The 23,598-nt window shown below is 44.8% G+C and overlaps 1 protein-coding gene across 1 annotated transcript in view; it reads left to right on the top strand.

Annotated features, from left to right (window-relative positions):
• Nucleotides 1-19,593: 19,593 nt before the first annotated feature.
• Nucleotides 19,594-23,598, top strand: part of LOC122790392 (integumentary mucin C.1-like) — a 533,572-nt gene continuing 529,567 nt past the window's right edge. Inside the window, exon 1 of the mRNA XM_044057913.1 lies at nucleotides 19,594-19,888. Coding sequence (XP_043913848.1) covers nucleotides 19,825-19,888 — 64 coding nt within the window. The 5' untranslated portion in view covers nucleotides 19,594-19,824. The remainder of the gene's footprint in view (nucleotides 19,889-23,598) is intronic.

Genomic DNA, 23,598 nt, shown 5'->3' on the forward strand with positions numbered 1-23,598 from the left:
GTTTTGCAGACTGACCACATGTTTGCCTCATATTTGTAGTCAATTCCTCATATAGTTGTGTTTTGTCTAGTACATCACTGGCAACCCATTAAAGACTGAAGTCATAACATAATAGCATACATTTGAATGTCAGATTCCTGTGAATGCAAAACCGTCTTTGCTAGCAACTAAGTGTGTTACAGCTAAATTTATAAAGTGTCACTATTTTCTGGCCTTTGCCCACCCCCCCATAGATGTGTGCCTTTGTCCAGATGTCTTGCTCTAACAGGAGCTAGGAGCCTTAACATGAAACTAATGTCATTGCAAACCTTGTCCTGGAGGATGCTGACATTTGTGCAGTCACCAAAACCTGGTTTGCAGCAGTGGAGAGCACACCAACCTTGCCAGGTTACTCATCCTATCATACTTTTAGACCCTAAATGGAGGGCTGCAAAGCCAAAGGAGGTGGAGTTTTAAACTTTATCATACACATACACACCTCCAGGCTGGCCAAACAGTATGACGCATGGGGACATCCCAAGTGCAGTTAACTGTTGACAAAACACATATTCAAATCATATATAGCTACAATCCTCCAACCATTACTCTGGACACCCACTACACCTATCTGGACTTGCCTAAATCTGTCAAGATTCAACCCATTACCCTGCTCCTGGGTGATTTTAACTACCCAACCATAGTGTGCATATCCTATTATACCTGAACATGAATGGGCAGAGATTCCTCAGCTTTGTAAATGCCAGTGCACTGGATCAGCTGGTCAGCACCTCTACAACAGGTGGAAATATCCTGTACCTGGTCCTAAACAACATGAGTAGCCATTGTAGCACTCCTACAGTGTCATCCTCCTTGGTAAGATCTGACCAAATAGCCATCATTTTTGAGGTCACCGTCTCCCCTGCCCCCTCATCAGGGTCAAACAAAAAACACTTTCCAAAACTGACTATAAATCTCCTCAGAGCAGGTATAAGTAGCTTTACAGCCACTGTCCCATCAGTTGGAACTAGCAGTATTGTCCAAGCCTACACCACAATATTATGTGAGCACCTACATAGTTGTATGGACTCAGCAATACCTGACAGGACAATATCATCTCCCTCAAGGTAGGGTAAACCTCTGTGGTGGACAGCAGCAATACACAGATCCCATAATACATGGAAATAATTGCTGGACAGGGCCAAGAAGGAGCAGGTGCCAAACTGGAAGGAGTGTCATCTTTGTCTGAACAAGCAAATAAGGTCACAGGTGAATTATGCTAAGGCTAACTTTGAGTGCAAATTGGACACATCCACCAAGGCCAATCACAAGGCCTTCCTCACATATGTCTGCAATCTCAGAGGCAACACCAAAATCTGCTCTGGAGTGGTGGTCAATAACACCATATACAGATATGGCATAGATATAGCAAACCTGCTGCAGACAGATTAAGTGTAACCATCACTACCCTGTGACCCCATCAGTACACATGGACATACAAAGAACCTGCACCCTCCCCTAATCATCAGGAATAAGGTCCGTAATGCCCTCTCAAAGGCAACAAACTGAAATCTCCATGGGGCCTGATACCATCCCTGGCTGCATCCTACATGAACTCAGGCATAAGCTCACAGCTCCATTACACAATGTAGTCAACCAAAGCCTGAGCACCAGTGTCATCCCATCTGCACAGAGGACAGCCACTCTCATCCTTCTATACAAAGGTGAATCAATCCACTGACTCAGCCAATCATATGCACATCAGCCTAACTAGCCTGATCTACAAGGGCATGGAAGTCATTATCAAGGACCTTATAAACAGGGACATTGGCAACCTCAAAATGCTTCAGCCCATACAGTGTGGGATTGTCAAAGGGAGATCAGGCCTGTTAAACCTGGTTGACTTCTTTCAAGTGGTCAACAAACACAAGGATGAGGGGAAGATGGTGCACACTGCCTAGCTTCACCTAGCCCAAACCACTAACAATAATCCCCAGGCAGTTATAATACATAAGCCTACACAGCTAGGCATCAACTTGTATGTTACCAGATGGGTAGCTAACTGGCTCAATGATAGTACCCACTCAGTCAAAGTAGTGAAAGGACCTCTAGCAGTAGACTCTTACAGAGTGTGTACCACAAGGCTCAGTCTGGGGGCCTCTACTGTTTGAGATATACATTTCTGAGGTACAAGACAAAACCAGTGGTCTGTGACTGACCAGGTTTACAATTGATTGCAAGCTGGCCACTGTCTTACATTCCCCTACTGATGTGAGCATCCTCCAAGAGGCCCTTATCCAAATTAATGACTGGTGCCAGAAGCACTGCTGCAAACTGAATGCCAGGAGATGCATCATTTTCCCTGTTGTGGTAGATGTAATCCACACTAATTATGACAGTAATAACAATGTACTGAGCATGCACTCAGGTGTGAGGCAACTTATGGACCAAGCTTGATAGCAACCTGACAGTTTCCCACCACATTGGCACAATTGTAGGGAAGGCTGTCTACATGGCCCATCTCACAAATATGGGTATGTCATCCAGGAACCAGGAGGCCACAACATTGATGTACTTCACCCATATCAGACACATTTCCGAGTACAATGGCTCCTTTGGCATGTACCTTTGCAAGCAAATGCAGCAGTTGCAGAGACCACAGAGGTTCCTGGCCAGGAAAATCCAGGGTCTGCAACACTTATCCTACACATATAGTCTGAAAGCCCTGTCCCTGTACTCAGTCTCATACAGACTGATCATAGGCAACCTGTGTCTGGCATACAAGGCAATTTCTAAACCAGCCTTCATGGTGTTTCTGCATATCCATAAGACAATCCCCACTCACATAACCTGCATACAATGCCCTCATCTGGTCTATGACATGAATAGTACTTGTTGGTGGGATAGTTTAGTGTCCCACACAATACACTGTAAAACACACTCCCTCCCCATGTATAGCAGAGTACCTCTATAGCCATCTTGAAGAAGAAGCTGGACGACTGCATGGGAAATGGAAAGGACACTCTTGGGATCCCGCATGTGTCCCAACTGGACAGGGAAACAAGCGCTGGCTTTGAAGGGGTATGGGCAAAAGTCTGGGCTAGGCTTATGAGGGCATCGGGCCAATAGCCTAGTATCATCTTATGAACCTATGCACCTAGTACTTTACATGTTTCCTGTATGTATTGCAGACTGTCCTGCAATGTTGTGTGAAATGAATCCCTGTCAGTCTAAACTGTGTGGGTACTGCATTGATAGAGTATTCTCTTGTTCACTAAATAGTTATTATCACATATCGTTAAACCTTGTCATTGTGTCTGGTCTGTATAACAGTAAGTCAGCTCATACAATACTTGCATATGCACTTGGTGACACTCCAATAGCCTTGATCTTGGTCACACTTACCATTCTGCTAATAGGCTCATCATAGTAGGATTTGTCACCCTTTGTTGAGGACCTTATAGTAGCTGTTAAAGAGATGGGTTGTGGCAGTCAGAACTACCGTAAAGTCTGGCCTGAAGTCTCCATAGGTAGCAAAGCTGTGCCATACTTTACAATGTGTGTGTGTGTGTGTGTGTGTGTGTGTGTGTGTGTGTGTGTGTGTGTGTGTGTGTGTGTGTGTATTAGCAAACATTATACTGCAGGGTATTAATTTACATATGTTGTCTTCCCCTCGCAGGTGAACATAGGGGTTGGTGTCTCTCCCACTCACAACCTGATGTTGGTGTCTTAGTGGACTCTCATGATGAAGGCAGTCATAGTTAGACATAGGTGGGGTTGTCTGGGGCTGAATCTGTGCCATTGGTTGGTATCCCACTTTCACCCACAATATCCCTGCACACAGTCAGTATGCCCACACATACCCAATCCCCAGCAGCCACAGATAATAGACAGTCGGAGGGTGGTGGCATGGAACAGTCTAGTGTGGTGACTATGGCAAGTGTGAGTGTAGGCACTAGCCATAGCCAAAGAGCAGGTGAGGTCACACACAGGCAGATGGACGAGGTGCTCAACAAATGACTGCTGCCCATCAAGCCCCTGTCACAACTGTCACAGCAAGTGTCACCAGATGCATATTGTGTTCCATCATGGAGGCACAGGCGTGTACTGACCATGACACCAGACAGATGCTCAGGGTCTAGAATGCAGCACTTCCTGACATGAGTGACAACCTCCATAGCATTTGTGATTCTGCACATCATTTTGCCAATGTCATGGAATGACGGTGGGGTGAGACATTGTCACTGCTCGAGTGTGCAATGTCTATGCTTGAGCAGGTGGTGGGAGTAGGGCATTGGCCACATAGACGTAGGTCAGCAACAAGATCAGTTGAGAGCCAATGTGGCCATATACATTCACACTCCCGTAGTGGCAGTACCACCAGCGCTACCAAAGAGAGGGTGCTGTCCACACTGGAGCAGGCCATAGGCATGTGGTCCTGGCCAGTCCCATCAGGGACATGGATCCAGCAGACCACAGTCACCATCAAGAAGTAGTACTGAATCTGGCCTTGGGCCTGGTGGTGCCAGTGAGACTCCTGGCAGAACCAGTCCCCATGTCCATGGTGGGAGATGGTGAATTGTACATCTTACCATGTACGATCCATGGCTGTCCAACATAGCCCTGTGTAGGGCATCCACATGGCTTGATCGTATGCATACAAACACTCACACATCTCTAGTACAGGCTGGTCACCACCAGACATGCACAGCTCCTCTGCGCAACCCAGTTAACCACCCATCCAGCCACACACACACACACACACACACACACACACACACACACACACACACACACAATGTCAACCATATGGCCCAGCCTAGGCCTCTGGCACTCCCACACCACATCCTTTGCATGTGATGATACCTGTGCCACATCCCTGGTATCCATACCATTGAGGCAGGGGCATACTAATATGAGTTTGATGCACAGGGTGAATATAGTACAGTGTAGTAATGTAATGCTGTGCAAGGTGCTGTCTGCAGGCAATAGTTATGGGTACACATTGAGGTGTATTTACCTTTTTAGCCCTGATGCATTATTGCTGTTAGTATTGCTGACTGACTGTAGTGTCATGTACTGTATTCTGTTTTTTGTTCCAGGTGTCTGTGTGTCTGCAGGCTGTGGGCCTGCTGATGTTAGCAACAATAACTATGGTGGAGTGGAAACACAGTGACCTTTTCCTATCCCGGGTACAGCTGTATATGTACATGTTTACCAGGTGTGTTTACATGCAACAGTCTGTGAGGGACAATTGGGGCATACAGTGTGACCTTGCATACATACCCCTTGACACAGCCAGCTAGCCTTCATACATGTCACCTTGGTGTTCTGTAGTACCACAGGCTCATACATACAGAGGAGGTTACTTGAGTACTGGCACTAGGTCCCTCACAAGCTTAGCCATTTCTTTAACCACAACAGATTCACCTATCAGCACCTGTTGTCCCTCTCATTTCTGTCTCATCCACTCAACCTTGATGCAGTTGATGAGGGTATGCATGGTACTGTGTATGACAGGTTTGGGTATGTATTCCTGACACAGGTCAGCCTGTGTTAGTCTGACCTGATAATCACCAGCATGTGTGTCTGCTATCTCATATGCATGTCTGGATTCTCATGCTGGTAGTGCACACAGAGTCATAGTCCTGTACATGGGGCTGCTGTTGAAGGGCTGAGCACGGCCCCTACCTGCCCAGTCTTACAAACGATAGTACTAGATACATACAAATAACACAGAGGTAATGTAGTGTTGCAGTGTCTGCCACTACTATTCAAGTGGGTGACAATGACAAGGGCTGTTAGGATTGCCAATGGTGGATTCAGAGGCCCTTAACATGGTAGAGCCATCACACACACACACACACACACACACACACACACACACACACACACACACACACACACACACACATGCACACACACAAACTGCTGCATGGAGTCATGCATTGAAGCACAAATGCACATAGAGTTGACACTTCTTAGAGTACATGACCTACCCATCTATTTATGTACAATACACAGTGATATGACCATTGCATGCACCACAGTGGCTTTTTGTTAGAAACTGTGTAACTGTGCTTGTAAAGTGGATGGCATCTGCATGGGCTGCAACAAGGTTTGCAATAGTGGAGTTCACAAGGTAGAAGAGGCACACAAAATGGTATAGCCATCACATACACACAGTAAAGACAGCCACAGGAGATGTGCATACAAAAACAATAACACATTTGCCAAGAGACATATTAGTAAATCTACATATCCACTTGTATGTACTATAGTGCTATGTACACATGACATGTTCCACATAGATTATATGCCTGGGACATAACACACAACCTCTTACAAGAAGTAATCTTGCAACTGCCTATATGGATGGTGGGATAATCCAAGAGAAATAGCAAATGGTCTCATCTACTATTCCTACAAACCTGGACAAGTGATAGAGTGACAGACTTTGTATCAGCATGATGTGTCAATCAAGTACAATGTATGATGTTGGCATGTGTGTCACTACTGTAACTTTGACATATTTGGGAATGATATCACAGGAATGCTCATTGCTAGGGGATACAGACCATGTATAGGTTGCAAACATCTGGATATTCCATGTACATGTGTACAGATGACTGGTAAGGGCTGTATAGTGTAACATGGTGCATGTGAGGGCAGATGTCATTAACAGGCTCTTTAAAGTAATGCCATAGGTAGGGGGTCAACAGGCCTTAAAATTGTATAACCTACACACACAACAGCCACAGGGGATATGCCTCACACACACACTACTCTAGTTATCAGTATTGAGATTAGAACCCCTACCAATCTAATTATTTGTACTATAGTATTAGGCAGTTATTGCAAACACCACAGAGCTTAGAGGGCTGACAAGTGTATACAGGTACTTCTAAGGTGAATGACATTAGCCAGCCTTGTAAAGTAGGGCAATGGGAAGGGTACTGGGTGGTACATGCCTCAAAATGGTATAACCCACACCCCCAGAGGATATGATTCTCACCCAAACACACGCACGTACATAGTGAGGGTATGATTCTTACACACACACACACACACACACACACACACACACACACACACACACACACACACACACACACACACACACACAGTATTACAGTTGCCAGTATTGAGTTTAGAACCCCTACCTATCTAGTTATGTGTACTACAGTGTTACACAGTTATCACATACACCATGGAGCTTATAGGATTTAACAGTGTCCCAAGGTACATCTAAGGTTAATTGCATCAACAGGCCTTGTAAAGTATGGCAATGGGAAATGTACTGGGTGAGAATAGCATCAAAATACATTACCCTACAAACATACACACTTACTAACACTTTTACACACACACACACACACACACACATTTTCTGGAACTGAGAGTAGAACCCCTATCTATCTAGTTATTTATACTCTACTGCTACATAGTTATTACATGCACCACAGTGCTTATAGGGCAGAGGGCTGTCCAAAGATACTTCTAAGGGGAATGACATCAGCAGGACTGCTAAAGTAGGGCACTGAGAGGTGTTGTGGGTGGAAAGTCCAAGTCCTCAACATATTTTATCCTACAAACATACACTCTTACAAATACTTTTACACACACACACACACACACACACACACACACACACATGCACATTTGCCTGAACTGAGAATAGAACCCCTGCCTATCTAGTTATTTGTACTATACTGCTACATAGTTATTACACGTGCCACAGATCTTATAGGGGTGGGGTTGTCCAAAGGTACTTCTAAGGGGAATGACATCAGCAGGACTGTTAAAGTAGGGCACAGGAAGGGTTGTGGGTGGAAAAGTCCTCAAAACGCTTTATCCTACAAACATGCACACACTTTTACACACACACTCACATTTGCTGGACATGAGAATAGAACCCCTGCCTATCTACCTATTTATACTATACTGTTATGTAGTTATTGCACACATCATGGAGCTTATAGGGCTGAGGGCTGTCCAAAGGTATGTCTACATGGAATGACATCAGCAGGACTGCTAAAGTAGGCACTAGGAAGTGTACTGGGTGGGAATGGCATACAACTGCTACACCTACAAACACACACACACACACACACACACACACACACACACACACACACACACACAAACTTACATTTGCCTGGACTGAGATTAGAACCCTTACCTTTCTAGTTATTTGTACTACAGTGTTACGCAGTTATCACATACTACAAAGCTTACGGCACTGACAAATGTCCAAAGGTACATCTAAGGTGAATGACATCAACAGATCCTGTGAAGTAGGGCAATGGGAAGTGTACTGAGTGGGAAAAGCATCTTAATACTTAAACCTACAGACACACATACACACACACACACACACACACACACACACACACACACACACACACACACACACACACACACACACACACACACACACACACACACACACACACAAGCTGGTGATGTGATTTTACATCCCCACCTCAGTACTGTTACACAATGGAGCTCACCTTCATGCTGGCATGTGCGATTGGTTATGACCGGTATGCCACTGTCTACAGCAGAACATCACTCTATGCCATTCAGGGTATCCCAGTGTAGGATTCACTCTCTGTGTGTGTCTTCCTGTGTCTCTCTCTATCACTGTCTGTCTCTTTCTTCCCCACATCCGTATGTGTGTATGCTTGACATAGTATCTGTTGCCCATATATATGTCTGTGTATCACATGCAACAGATGCAGATATATCACATATGGGCCACCTACAGCTAGCTTAGGGTGATTCTGTCTGATCGGTGTATGTAGAGACAGTTAAGGTGTACATAGCTGTCTGTATGCAAAGACATATATGCACAATAAAGTTATGTAGTCCAATGTGGGTTCTGACATGGACTGTAATTCTGTATGTGCAGGAGCATGCCCAGTATAATCTTCTATAGAAAGAGTGGGGCTCCATTCCAGATATAGTTGTACTCCATTCAAGGGTTTTGTGTGCTATAGCCATACCTCTCAAAAGTAAACAGGAAGTTGCTAGAGTTACAGGGTTTGTTTTAGCAAACATTTTCTGACATATCTGACGTCTGACACTGAAATGTATTGTGTCATTACCTAGTGACAGACATCCTCAGATCATCACATTGCTTTACCAGAGAAATACAAGATGTATGATGCACAGACTAATATTATGAGCCAAACTATAGACATTCTTGCACAATCTGAACAGTTGAGAGGTGTGGCTACAGCTGATTGACTGATGAAGCTGTGTAAGCAGTCCAGCAACTTGGTGATATACTGGCTGGGGATCTCCTGCTTGTGTGATATTCTTTTTACCTGAGAAGTCATATCCTGGTGTGGCCATACCTCTCAGCTGTACAGTTGTTGGCAGATTGTCCAGATGTTTGTCTAGAACTTTCATCCAGTCTACATAAATGTGTGCTTTTATGGCAAGTTAGTTGCAAATAATTAAAGACTGAAGTTATGAAATAATGACAGACATTAGTGTTTCAGACTTCATAACCTTCAGACAATTCCTGCTAATGCAAAACCCATTATTCCATCAGCTTTCTCATTTTGTAAGAGCAATATTTACACATTCCTATCATTGGGCTTTTGTCCCACTTTTATGTCCTTGCCCAGGTGTCTTGCTGTCAGAGGCTGAGACGTATAGGTGTGGGTACAGAATGCATTCTACTGAGTAGAAGTGTCCATTATATGTGCATTATATTCCACATAGCACTGTGACTTCCAGGTATGTCAGAGGCGGAGCAGTACAGAGTAATGTGGTGAACCACTGACAGACAGTTGCCCATAGGTTGATAGGTTGATATGACATTAGTAGGCTACTGGCACCTGAAGCCCTTATAACCCATGCAGATGAAAGTGTAGCACATGTTAAGACATGTCAGCACCCAGAACCCCTGTCCAGTGGGAACACAGGTAGAAACACAGGACGGTATTTTCTGTTTTCCATGCACTTATACAGGGTGCACATCACTAGGGGAATTGAGGCACTTGGCTTGATGTGGACAAGGAGTGTATTCCACAGATGGGGAAGTGTGTGGGGCACATATCTGTCACACCAACAACCCATGCTGATATCACAGACCAGGTTGATGCTGCTCCTACAGGTTGATTGAGTGGGCCTTGACTTCTAGATGTGCAACAGCCCCATCAAGGCAGGGTCTGGATTGTTTGTATGCCAGAAAGGGGTCACCTCTGCAGAATCTGTAAAGAATGGAGTAGAGGGACAGTGCTGTTAGCCTTTCTGTGTAGGGTAGGTGTTTGTGGTCCTGCATTCTCCTGGTGGGGAACCTCTCTGGTCTCTCCAGCTGCTGCATGTGCTTTGTGAGGTACATGCCTAAGGAGGCATTGAGCAAAATAATTGGCCTCATAAAGTTAGCATGCATGGCTCTTATGACATCTATGTCCCTGGATGGGATACCCTTACATTTGAGTTGTCCCATCTATGAAGCTTTCTGTACAATGGGAGCAGCAAAGTGCTCAGACATCAGGTTGCTATCAACATGGCTGCCAACTGCCTCACTACTGATTGTGTATGTAGGACAGTGTTATTACTGTGATACTATGTGGGGACGTCAGTCTCCCTAAAGGAGATGATGATGCATTGACAGATATTCAGCTTGAGGCCATCTTTCTGGCATCAGGCATTTGTTTTGGTGAAACCCTCTTGTAGGACATCCACATCACTTTGGGTATTGACTGTTCCCAGCTTGCAGTCATAAGCCAACTTGGTCCAGTGTTTTTTGGCCTGCAACTCAGGGAAGTATATCCTGTATACCAGAGGCCCCCAGACCGATCCCTGGGGTATGCCACTCATTACAGGTGTACTGTTTGAGTTGGCTACTCCATTATGATTATGTGGGTTCTATCAATGAACCAGTTTGATACCCATCCAGTAACATATGGATTGCTGCCTAGGTGACAGAGTTCATGTACTATGGGCAAGTAGGGAATGGTGTGTAAGGCTTTGGCCAGGTCATGGTGGCCAGAGTGCACCATCTTTCCCTCATCCATGCCTTTGCTGGCTGCCTCAGGGAAGTCATCCACAGTTCACTGACATACCTCCCCTAAGAATGGCAGACTGTGTAGGGTAATGTATGTGGATTTTGCCAATGTCCCTGTTAATGAGATCCATGATAAATCATTACATGGTCTTGCGAATCAGGCTAGTTAGGCTGATGGGTCTTTCATTTCCTGGATCCTTGAACACTCCACCTTGGTGTGAAGGGGTGACTGTGGCTGCCCGCCACTCGGCTGTAACATAGGCAGTATTCAGGCTTTGGGTGTGTTGGGTGAATAATGATGCTGCCAGTTTATGCCTGAGTTTATGTAGTTTGCAGCCTGAGATGTATTCAGGTTCCATGGATGTCCTCTTGACTTTGAGAGGACAGTGATGCCCATCTCCCTAGTGATAAGGATTGGGTGTTTAGGTACTGGGGATGTTCTGCTTTTGATAGGGGGCAAAAGGAAGACATTTCCACTTAATTTGTCAGCCAGTGGAGTGGCTATATCTACAGTATTTGTATGTGGTGTCCTTGACCACCTGTTCTGCACAGATCTGGAAGCTTCCTTTGGGAATGCAGACATATGTGAGGAAGGCCTTATGATTGTGATCTTAGATGTGGGAAATTTGGACTCAGGGTTGTCTTTAGTGGATTTCTCTGGTGATCCTAGTTTTTTGTTCAGGCTAAGGGGTGATTACTTCCAATTGTGCACCTGCTTCTTCTCGGTCATAGACAGCAATGTTATCCTTTTGATATATAGTTACTTTATTGCAGATGTTTGCGACAGGTTTACTCTCCTTTGCAGATGGTGATGTTGTCCTGTCAGGTATTTCTGATTCCATGCATCTCTATCTATATGGTGGCATGCTACTTTTGTGTACATTTGGAAGTTGGTGCCTGTTCCTCTACTGGGGTAGGTGGCTGTTCAGCTGTTTATACCATCCCTCTGGTGGTTGTGATCAGCTTGTGGGACATTTTCCTTTTACCAAGGCTAGAGGTGGGTCAGAAGAGATAGTGTTATAACATGTGACCACTTTTCTGTCAGATCTTGCCAGGGAAGATGATAATGTAGGGGTGCTGCAGTGGTTGATCATGTTGGTTACTGCCAAGTCTGACATAGGTATCACATCTTATAGGGGTAGCAAGTGGCTGTCCTAAGGATGTAGCATTGATAAGATGTGGAAATCTCTGTGCATTTCTGTTCTGGCATGGTTGGATTCCCAATCGATGTTTGGGTAATACAGATCAGCCAGGATCTGGGTGACAGGTGGAATCCTGATAGATTTGTATTGGGCAAGATATGTGGAGTGGGTGTCCTGAGTCAGATATGTGGGCCTGTAGCTACATAAAATTTGCATAGGGGTCTTGTTGACAGTTGACTGCACTTGCAGTGTCTCATGTGTGTTACACTGTTTGACCAGCCTGGAGGTGTGTGTCTGTCTAATATATATTTATATTCCAACTCCTTTGGCTTTGCTGCCCACATTTTGGGGTCTGGCTGTGGGATAGGATGACTGATCAGGTAAGGATGTGTTTCTCTCCATGGCTGTGGGCCAGGTTTCTGTGAGTGCACAGATGTCACCATCTTCCAGGGTTATAACTGCTTGCAATGAGTGCATTTTCCCATTTAGACTCCTAGCGTTTAGCAGAATGGCCTTTAATTTGCATTTTGTTGAGTGTTTTATGTTGGTAGGATGGACCCCATTACTTTCCCTACAAGGGCACTATGGGGGCAGCAAGCCTTTTCCAGAGGCCTGAAGGCCAAGTGAGACAGATGCAAGCCATCTCTAGCAAGGCATTGTGGTTTGCCGATCATATGTTCCCAGGCTGCCAGGCAGTGGATCCCCCTTGGATGACACCAGTAAGGGAGCCAAGTGTTACTGACAATCATTTTCTGTTTGTATTGAGCCATCATTCTGGATGACAGCAGACTGCTACTTAAGGTTAGGGACATACCTGCATGGGACACATATTCAGCAAGCTGAATCATGTCTGTCTTCCTATAGTCCAGGGAGGTACATCTGACATCATTCACACCACCATGGACCAGGCTGGAGTGATACCTGTACCTGTTGTGGGGTGACTTGAGTGCATGTGTGATATGGCAGATTATGGCACCTGACAAACAAGTGACCATGACTTTGTTCTTATCCTGCCTGGTGAGAGGCACATCTGTGTGTCTCCCAGTGGAGTCTTCTTTGAGAAATATGTTGGGTGTATGGTAAGGCCTTAGTGTTTGCAAGATACTGGTATGAGAACTCTGCATGGTCTGTGATGTGTAGGTTTGTGGAGTTCTCATGTGCTTTTGCCACTGAGGTGTCCTTTGTTTGGGTTTTTGTTTTTTCGCAGACCTCCACTTACATGGGGTGTGTGTTGTGTATTTGCAGATGATATTTACTGACTCCGTACACTGCATGGCACCTATGTTACTGCACAATCTGTTCTGGTGTGCACATTCTCCATTTGTCTGGCCAGTGGTTCCCCTTCCCCTTATGTGTGTCTCTTTGTCCTTCTGTAGTCCAGTCACATGCTTTGCCCACAGTGGCTGCTGTTATATATTTGTAATGCTGGTGTGAGCGGGTTAAATGCTGTAACATCACACACAAGGTTATGGACTTCACACCTCTGAGTGTATCTATTTAGCAGGTTGTCCATTATTCCACCACTAAATTTGCTGTGGTCCTCAGATGGTTTGTGTTACTATGTGTTATTATGAGGCTACATATTGGCCTAGCTGTCAAACTGTCACAGACTGACATCTGGACAGGCCCATATATAACAGTCAGACAAAGGCCCACACATGGGGACAGGGTGTTAATACTGTTCTACCAAACATAGACAGTTGGGAGACCTGTTTGCTGTCTGCTTGCTTTCTCTTATGGGTATGACGTCTGTTCCTCCACTGTCTTCCACTGATGCTTTGATATGACCCTTTCTTGTTTTGCAAATAGTTGGCAGGTGAATGCAATGTTAGGACAAGCAGAACAGATATACAAGGCATACTTGCGCTCCTTCTGTGACAACCTGTCATTCCAGGGGTATGTATGTTGGCCAGTGACATGTTGTCAGTGCTGACACAGTAAGCTGGCAGCCTTTTATAACCTGGCAGTATATTGACCTTCAGGAACCTGCTGTCCTTCTAGGCACTATACCTCCAGACTTTTTAGAGCCAGACATCTAGACAACGCCATAAGTAATTTGAGTACAAAGGCTTACATATTGGGACCATAGTTAACTATTGGCCTGACAAACCTAGAAAGGTGATACAATAACAGATTTTGCATTAGCATACATTTTCCTGAAGGGTATGAAGTCTGAAACTACAATCTGTCACTATTTTCTGACTTTAGTCTTTCGTGATTTGCCAATGATTTGCCAGAAAACCACAATATCATGATAAACAGACCATAAATATGATGCAAACCTCTGGACATTCTTTAAAAAGTCTGTACAGTTGAGAGTTATGCTATGCACCATGTAGTTTACTCTGAGCTGTATACTGTCCATATGTGTGGCCCCCTGTCCCTGACCTGTCCAGCTTTCCTGCAGTAATAGATACTGACGTCTGGACAGTGTGTACAACTCCTACCATAGCTATATCTGACATACAAAATGTCTAGCACTGAAGTTTTTGGAACATGGACTCTGTCAACCACAGTACTGTACCTAGGCCACTAAGACATGACAGCCAGGAGTAAGTGCAGGCCACAGCCTGACAGTATTAACCACACATATACATAGAGCATTGACCCCTGCATATTGTGGACATGCAACAAGATATCAAGTTGATTGGGACAGCACTGGGAATGTGTGCTCTGCTGCTAACACTCTACAAACATTAGTGTTACTGCATTTCTGTGGGAACATGGGTGTGTGTGGGGGGCACACCTGTCACCTGTCCACATTTGCACAGACTGTGGTAATGTTCCCTTTACATTTTGGTTCCATTTAGCATAGTATTGTGCCTGTCTTGGAGAATACTGGCATATCACTAGAGACCACAGGTTAGAATGTAATGGCAGACATTTCAGTGTCAGACTTCTTACCATTCAGAGCTTTACTGCAACTGCAAGACCTACTGTGACATCACTGTGTAAGTCTGTATGGGACTATGTTATCATTGTCCCCATTTGTGGGCCTTTGTCAGACATTTCTTTATGGTGTTATATGGCTGACTTGCTGGGTGAGGCTGAGGGGTGAGTATTGGACCCCCACATTCACATCCCTGCATGTGACCTATGACCCCCCAATTAGTAAGCCTCCCACATATACTGCAGTGAGATTTGTCACCTAGGTGACTACTGCATACTCTGGGGAAGCCAGTACTGGGTGGACATTTCCTGTTGTCCCACATAGCTCTCAGTTGTCTGCTGCTATCCCAGTAGGCCATCCCATTCCCTTGATGCATGCAACAATACCATAGCTATGCTACCACAATGCATTACTCCATTCATTTATTGTTAAGAAGACTGACTTACCTTGTGCCTGCGGCAGGTGTGATGATGGTGCTTGAAGGCTGGCTTTGTTTAATGCACGCAGTACACAGCCTATACATGGCAAGATACAGGTAGTGTGATGTGTGTGGCATCCATTTTACTGTGTGTGTGAGTCAGAGAGATGTGTCAGTCCCTTTTTGCAAAGGCCTGGGCATACTGGGCATTCCTCCATCTGCCTACAGGAGTAGGTTCAGGGGGTTCTTCCTCCAAATCCCCCTGTGCCTGTGGGGACCTTGGCAATGATGGGGGGGGGCTGTGTGGCCCTTCCCTGTGATATTCCTGCCACAGCTATTTCTGCAGGCGCATATTGTGTAGCATGGCACATGTACTGCAGGGCTCCACCAGATATGTTGAGGCAGCAGAACCGTGACTTGGGTATCCCAAAAACATTGTGCATGTGCCTCATTATGGTGTTCTTCAGAGTGTGTGTGTGTGTGTGTGTGTGTGTGTGTGTGTGTGTGTGTGTGTGTGTGTGTGTGTGTGTGTGTGTGTGTGTGTGTGCAGTTCTGATAGGTGTCATCATCCATGGCTCCAGTGCATAGCCAGTATCCCCCACCAGATGGCCATACAGTATGTCCACCCTGGCAAATGACTGGTACAGCTGTGAGGCATGTGGGTGTCGTGATAACTACCAGGGCTGCCAGCACACACATTCATGATAATGCCGTGGCCATTGCACATGACCTAGCAGTTGATGGGAGTGATAGCCCTTGCGGTTGGCATAAACTCTACCTTCTTCACCGGTGGTGCCTTGATGTGGATGCACATACAGTCTATGGCACCCAGTACCTCTGGGTAGTCTGCTACATGGTGAAAAAGATGCATATTGCTGGTCCTCTCATCAGGGGTGCTGGGAAAATATATGTGCTCACCAGCATGTGTTTGCATGATATCCAGGAACAGGTGGAGTACCCTGGATGCAGATACATGTGAGACCCCCATGATGTCCCCAGTAGGTCTTTGGAAGGTACCTGTAGCTATAATTCTTAAGGCTACACATACCTTGATTTCAACTGGGACAGGTAACTCTGTGGGCTCTGGGTCTGAAGTGAGGCTGGCACAACTCATTGAGTTGCTGAATTAAGTCCCTGTCCACCCTGTAGCACTCTAGTATCTCCATATCATGTAGCCCCTGGTAGGTTACCCTGGGTCTGAACATTTTTCTCCTCCTCTTCAGTCTGAGACAGTTGTCAGCATCATCCTCCTCACCACCCTCAGTCTCTAGCACATACTGATGTATCAAAGCAACAGCTGCCCCTAACATTTTGTCAGTTAAAATTACCAAATGGGTACGCCAATGGTGCAGGGTTTGTAGGAGAAAACAGACTGAAAGGTGTTTGCATACTTTATACTGTTGTGCTGCAAATGATGCCTATGTGATTGGCTGACTATGATACATTTCACCTGCCAGCTATATTATTTGTACTTGAGTTCCTTTATTCTGCTATTTCCCATTTTATCTTCCCATTTCTGCCCCTTCTAACCCCCGCAGCATGCTGCACAAACCTGCTGTTCAAATGTAAACACTTCTGCTATTTCTTTTTTTTTCTGCTCTGCTTAACCCCTGCGGTGTACCACGCAAACTGTTTTAGCAAGTGCAAGCATTGCTGAGCAGAAAAGGCCCTCCCCTGGACATGAGCATGCTCCTCATTTCTTGACAGAGCTAAGCACAGCTAAGCAGCCTCAGACACACCCCCTTGCTTAGCTGTGCTTAGCTGAGCTCAAATAGGAGCTGCAGAGCTCTAATGTGCTTACACCAAGCATGACACACCCCCCTTTTCATGTCAGCTGCTTCTCCTATTTACACCACCACATTATAGCTCCTACACAGTTAGGTGCACATAGAGATGGTCTCACATTTTGCTATTCAATAAATTTAGCTCATTTGCATACCCCACTGCCTTAGACCCTAGTTACCCACTACTCCAAAGCCTATGTCCTTAGCTACTACTGTTACCTAATAATGTTTTGGTTCTGCATGCTACCCACTATAATGGCAAAAGTCATCTTTCACATAAAATTGTCTTTTTACATTTTTTTTATTGTCTGAACGATCTCATTTGTGCACCTCTGTGCTATGCTTAAGCTGCTGAAATTGGCCAAAAAAAAAAAAACTTTGATTTTTATAATTTTGAAACAGTTTTGTATGCCAATGGCCATATTTTTTGCCAATAGCATGCCTAATACTCATAATACATGCTTTACTTTGAGCTGTCATGCCCCCGTTTTGATTTTTGCAGAACTGTACATTAGTAACCAAATACATTTCTGCAGTGGACACGGCTCTAACATGGATGCCTGTCTGCTTACTGAATTGCTAATTCACCTCATTTGCATGTTTTTCACCAGCAAATGAGGTGATTAGCATTATTCCATCGCATCCATTCCAGAATAGTGCTGGGAGTCTCATGCACATCCCCAGCCTTGTTTACTGGATCGCTCAGCAGCCATATTCCATGCTATAGTGGCTACACTATTTAGACACGGATAATCGCTCCGTGTAAGCGTTATTGAATCCCAGCCACAGTCTCTTCTGCATTCACACACATACATATACGCACACAGTCTCCTCTGCTTTCATACACACATTAACTCACACAAGATCAGTCTCACCCTCTTTCTCAATCTCTCATAGTCTACAACTGCTTTCATAGACACATTCAGTCTCACTCTCTCTAGATCTCTCTCACATGCAGTCTCCTCTGCTTATATACATGCATTCATTCACGCATCACTTTCACTTTCTTTCTCACTTTCTCGATCTCTCTCATTCTCAGACACACACACACACACACACACACACACACACACACACAGTGCCTCTGCTTTCATGCACGCATTCACGCATGCATGCAGACAGAAACATAAACACACACTTTTCTGTTTCGCTCAATTGATCACTCTCTTTTACTCACATATATGCACACACTCTCACACACATGCTTTATTTTAATTTTTTTATTTTTTTATTTTACACTCGCTAAACAGGGTTGCCACCTATCCTTTTTTTTCCAGACTATCCAGAAATCAAATTCATTCTCCAGTAGTCGGGAAAACACTGTGCAAACACGTGTATTCTGTTTCAATAAAGGAAACAGACAACTGGAGTTTGATAAATCAGCTAATTTACTATGATGTTTTTACAGAAAAGAATAGTAAATTGGCTGAAAGCAGGCATCAGGAAGGGAACAAGAGGCTGTTCCTGCCTGCTGATGTCACAGTGATGTCACACAATGGGTGAGCATGGGAGGGAGAGGGGGCAGGCATGGGCGGGGATGCATATGATGTGAGGGGTGTGGCCTTATTCTGGTTATAGCTGCAACAAAAGGTGGCAACCCTGTTGCTAAACAGCAAAAATGCTGCTTAGCGAGTGTAATATAACAGATCGCTCACTGTCACTTTCATTGACATGCATGCATACACTCAAACACACACACACACACACACACACACACACACACACACACACACACACACACGCATGCACACACATACATACCTTTTTTGTTGTCTTCTTTTTATATTTTGCACTCGTTAAACAGCAAAAGCACTGCTTATCAAGTGTAAAATAAAGTCAGCCGTTCCGTTCTCTTAGCCTAAGCTCCTCGACAGCTTGATATGCTGCCGTGAAGTGGGGACTCATTTTTCAGTGGGCATTACTTGCACATTAATACCCTGCTGACGCTTGTTCTCCAATCAGGGTACTAATGTACAGTAAGCCCATTGTCTACTGTTTGATAAATCATTTCTCTGGGTGGTCAGAATACATGGCTGTCTAAACCTTGTCCCTTAGCCAATCAATGCAGAAGTGACATCATTCCACTGTAATGTACTTACACTGCCATGCATTCAGACATACCTGTAACTTGACAGATTCTATAGTGGTTACTATTTTTGTCTTAGACACATAGCACCTTGCACAGTTTCCTGAGAATTAACATTTGGTGGTGTTTTCTACAGAAAAAGAACCAGCAGGGTAATGCAGTTTATGGTGATGCTGATGTCTTGTTAGAATCCTGTTTGTTTATATCAGGGCAGCCAACTTGATGCTTTAAAGTACAATGATGCAAACCGCTTCTTATTCTTCTTTCAGATGTTCCTAAAGGCCCACTAATATCAGTTGAACCAAAAAGCCAAACATACACCTCAGGACAGTTTATTACACTGGTATGTTCTGCCCCATCTGTTAATCTTTTTAAAAGCTACTCCTTCTTTGAAAATGGAAATGAGATCTGCAAGGAAGTATCATCACAGAACCAGTGCAAACATAACCTCCCAGGAAGTGATACTTCTACTGCCACACTAACATTCACCTGCATCTATAAAATGGAAATACTGGAGCGGCTTATTCCTTCGCAAAACAGTGAACCTTTGCAGCTGCTAGTGAATCGTAAGTAAATGCAACTATAATCAGTTCTCTTTATCATCTGCATTCAGTGATTGTACAAAGAATGACCCAGCAAAATGCTAAATGACAAATCTTTTAACTGTATTCTTCACTGAACTAGTGCTCCATATATGGTAATACAGTTCAGATTACACTGAATATTGCCACTAATGCTGATTTTTACTTTTACAGAAAAACATTTTTTTTTATGTTTCTTTTCTTGTGTTTCCTTGGGTAATGACAGTAAAAGAAAAAAAAAACATGCCTGAAAGAAAATTCAGATGCCTGCAAACTTTGTCTTCTTGTAAAAAGCAAATTCCTGTACATATATCATTGGGTGTAGGGTTGGTTGTAAGAAACAGAATTCTACACATTAGAATCCCCCAAAATAATTAATTACAGTCACGTTTAATGAACTTGTTGAGCTGAAAATTAAAATGCCCTGGGCATTGTTAGGGGCTACACCCCCACACAAGCACCAAGGCAAGTACAAATATGACTCAAGTCATTGTCCATGCTGGTGTGAATGACCTGAGACGTACCTCCCCGGACTACATGAAAAGAGACATAGAGGAGCTCTCTGAGCATGTAGCTCAGGCCGGTATGACCCTGACCTTGAGTAGCATCTTACCCTCACCAAGAATGATGCCACAATATGAAGACAAGATGATCAATTTCAACAATTGGCTTATGTATTGGTGTCATTCAAAGGGGATCCAATGCCTGTCAGCCTGGGATGACATGCTCGGCAAGCCACGATGCTTCGCTAGGAACGGCTTGCACCTGTCACCCCTGGGCTTTCGGATATTGGCAAAGGCTCTTGCTACCCCCATAGTGCCTTTTTTAGGCAAGGCTCAAAAGACAAACCCACCTCCATAGGTATCACAAGGGATAGGAAACTAAGAGTAATGCTACTCAACGTCAGAAGTCTAAACCTCAAGATGCACGCACTCGAAACTCTCCTTAGCATGGAGAACATCGATATCTGTGAAGTAACAGAAACCTGGTTCAAGGCTCCCGAGAGCACCCCAGCACTACCAGGTTATACCTCATACCATGCCTTTCGGCCCCAAAACTTGGACCAAACCACAAAAGGAGGGGGAGTATCAATATTCGTGGCACAGCACGAAGCATCAGAGACTATCTATGTGGAACTAACAGTGGGTAAAACTGCCTTCCAGCTTATAGCCTGCTACAAACCACACTCTCAAACCCAGGAACCCCACTCGGCCTTCCTGAGAACACTGGAAAATATGAAGGTCTCTCCAAACACCATTATATTGGGCGACTTCAACTACCCAAACATAGACTGGGAGCATTACTCTAGCTCCAACACCCTAGCCCAAAGGCTCCTAGAATTTATAAATTCAAATGCTATAGAACAACTTGTTACCACTCCCACAAGAGGGGAAAACAAACTGGACCTGATCATCACCAACATGGGGACTCTATGCTCCAGACCAGAAGTGTATCCCTCACTGGTAGGATCAGACCATAAAACTAATCTCACTGGATATTCAAATCCCGACCCCACCCCCTGCCCAGAAAACCACAGTGAAAAACTTCTCTAAAGCAAATTTCACACTCCTCAAAACCGAGGTGGAATCCTTCAAAGTCCCTGGGCCCGTGGAAAATACAGCCCAGACCGCAGAATCCTTTATAAATGTATTCTATGAACACCTTCAGGAATGCATGGATCATGCAATCCCAAATAAAACCAAGACCCAATCCTCCAAAGACAGACGTCCTGTCTGGTGGACCCCAGCCATAAACAAACTATACAACAGAAGGAGGAAGCTACTACATGATAGAGCAAAATCCCAAAAAGGGAAGGCATCTCTGATCAGTATTAGCAAAAAACTACGGGCACTCATAAAATCGTCTAAGGCTAGCTTCGAGAGAAAAATTGCACAGGACACTAAGGATAATCACAAGCCTTTCTTTAGTTACGTTAGGAACCTGGGTGGGAATTCCCAGATATGCTCAGAATTAGTCCAAAATGACAAAAAATACACCGAACCCACAGACATTGCCAACATCCTAGCTGACAGGTTCAGTGCAAACTTCTCCCCCACTCCCCACCAAAAGGGCAAATAGCTATCCCAGCAGAGTGCTGCCCCCCTGACATCTCAGATGCTCAGGTAAGAGCTGCCCTCTCCAAAGCAAAAAACATAGCATCAATGGGACGAGACGGTGTCCCGGGCTGCATCCTACATGAACTCCAAGAAGAGCTAAACCCAAACATAAAACTACTGTTCAATCTCAGCCGTACTACAGGATATGTACCCAAAGAGTGGAGTACAGCAACAGTGGTCCCTCTCCACAAAGGTGGTGCCTCAACGGATCCTGGAAACTATCGCCCCATAAGCCTGACTAGCTTGGTCTGCAAAGCTATGGAAAGGATCATCATGGACCTCATAAATAAAGATATTGGGGACCTACAGACACTGGATCCTACCCAGTTCAGCTTTGTTAAGGGCAGATCCTGCCTCTTAAACCTGGTCGATATCTTTGAAACAGTCACCAAGGCCATTGATGAGGGGAAGGTGGTCCACACAGCCTACCTGGACCTCACAAAAGCCTTCGATACAATACCCCACTCGAGCATTATAGATAAGCTCACCAGCTTAAATATAAACCCCTATGTCACTAGATGGGTTGCAAACTGGCTCAAGGACAGAACCCACATGGTTAGAATTGCTGGAGCCAAACCAGTTACAAGTGGCATCCCACAAGTCTCAGTCCTGGGACCTCTCTTGTTCGGTATATATTTCTCGGAGGTACAGGCCAACACGGAAGGACTGTGGCTGACCAAGTTCGCAGATTACTGCAAACTGGGCACCATAATCGACTCTCCAGCCGACACAAGCATCCTCCAAAAGGGCCTCATAGAAAGAGACAACTGGTGCCAGAGCCATGGCCTCAAGCTAAACGCCAAAAAGTGTATAGTCATCCCCTTTGGCAAAAACAAAGTGCCCATAAATTACCACATAGGTGGTAATCCATTAAGTACGGAAGAAGTAATTAGGGACCTGGGAACCCAAGTTGATAGCAATCTCTCATTTGACAACCACGTGGCCAAAGTGGTTAGAAAAACATTTTATATAGCCCACCTAATCATGAAGGGATTCACATCTAGATCAGGGGAGGTCATCGTGCCTCTTTACTCATCCCTCATCAGGCCCATAATTGAGTACAATGCCCCTTTTGGGTGTACCTTACCAGACACCTGCAACAACTGGAAAGACCCCAAAAGTACCTCAGCAAGAGGATCAAAGGGCTCAAATAGATGCCATATGCTGCCCGGTTAAAGAAACTCCAGCTCTACTCAGTGGCATACCACCTGCTCAGAGGCGATCTGTGCCTGACGTATAAAGTCATGTCCAACCCGGAATTAATGGACATGCTGCACCTCAGAAAATCCAAATCCCATCGAGCTACACACTCGAGAGACTTGAACCTCAGCACTGAAATAAATAGGACATGCTGGAGGGACAGATTCATAACCCAGAGGCTCCCTTCACTCTGGAATAAAATCCCAGTCCAGGTTAGGCAGAGTCCCTCATTGACTCTCTTCAAGAGTAATCTTGATGAGTGGATGGGAGATCGTAGGTTTACCCCGGGTATCACTTCTGTGTCACTGTTAGACAGAGACACAGTATACTAACCTCAAAAAAGGGCATAGCAAAATTAATTTAAAATGGGTGGTGAAA

This window comes from Protopterus annectens, chromosome 16.part0 (assembly GCF_019279795.1).
Source record: "Protopterus annectens isolate FY-2018-M chromosome 16.part0, PAN1.0, whole genome shotgun sequence".
NCBI classification, from domain to species: domain Eukaryota; kingdom Metazoa; phylum Chordata; order Ceratodontiformes; family Protopteridae; genus Protopterus; species Protopterus annectens.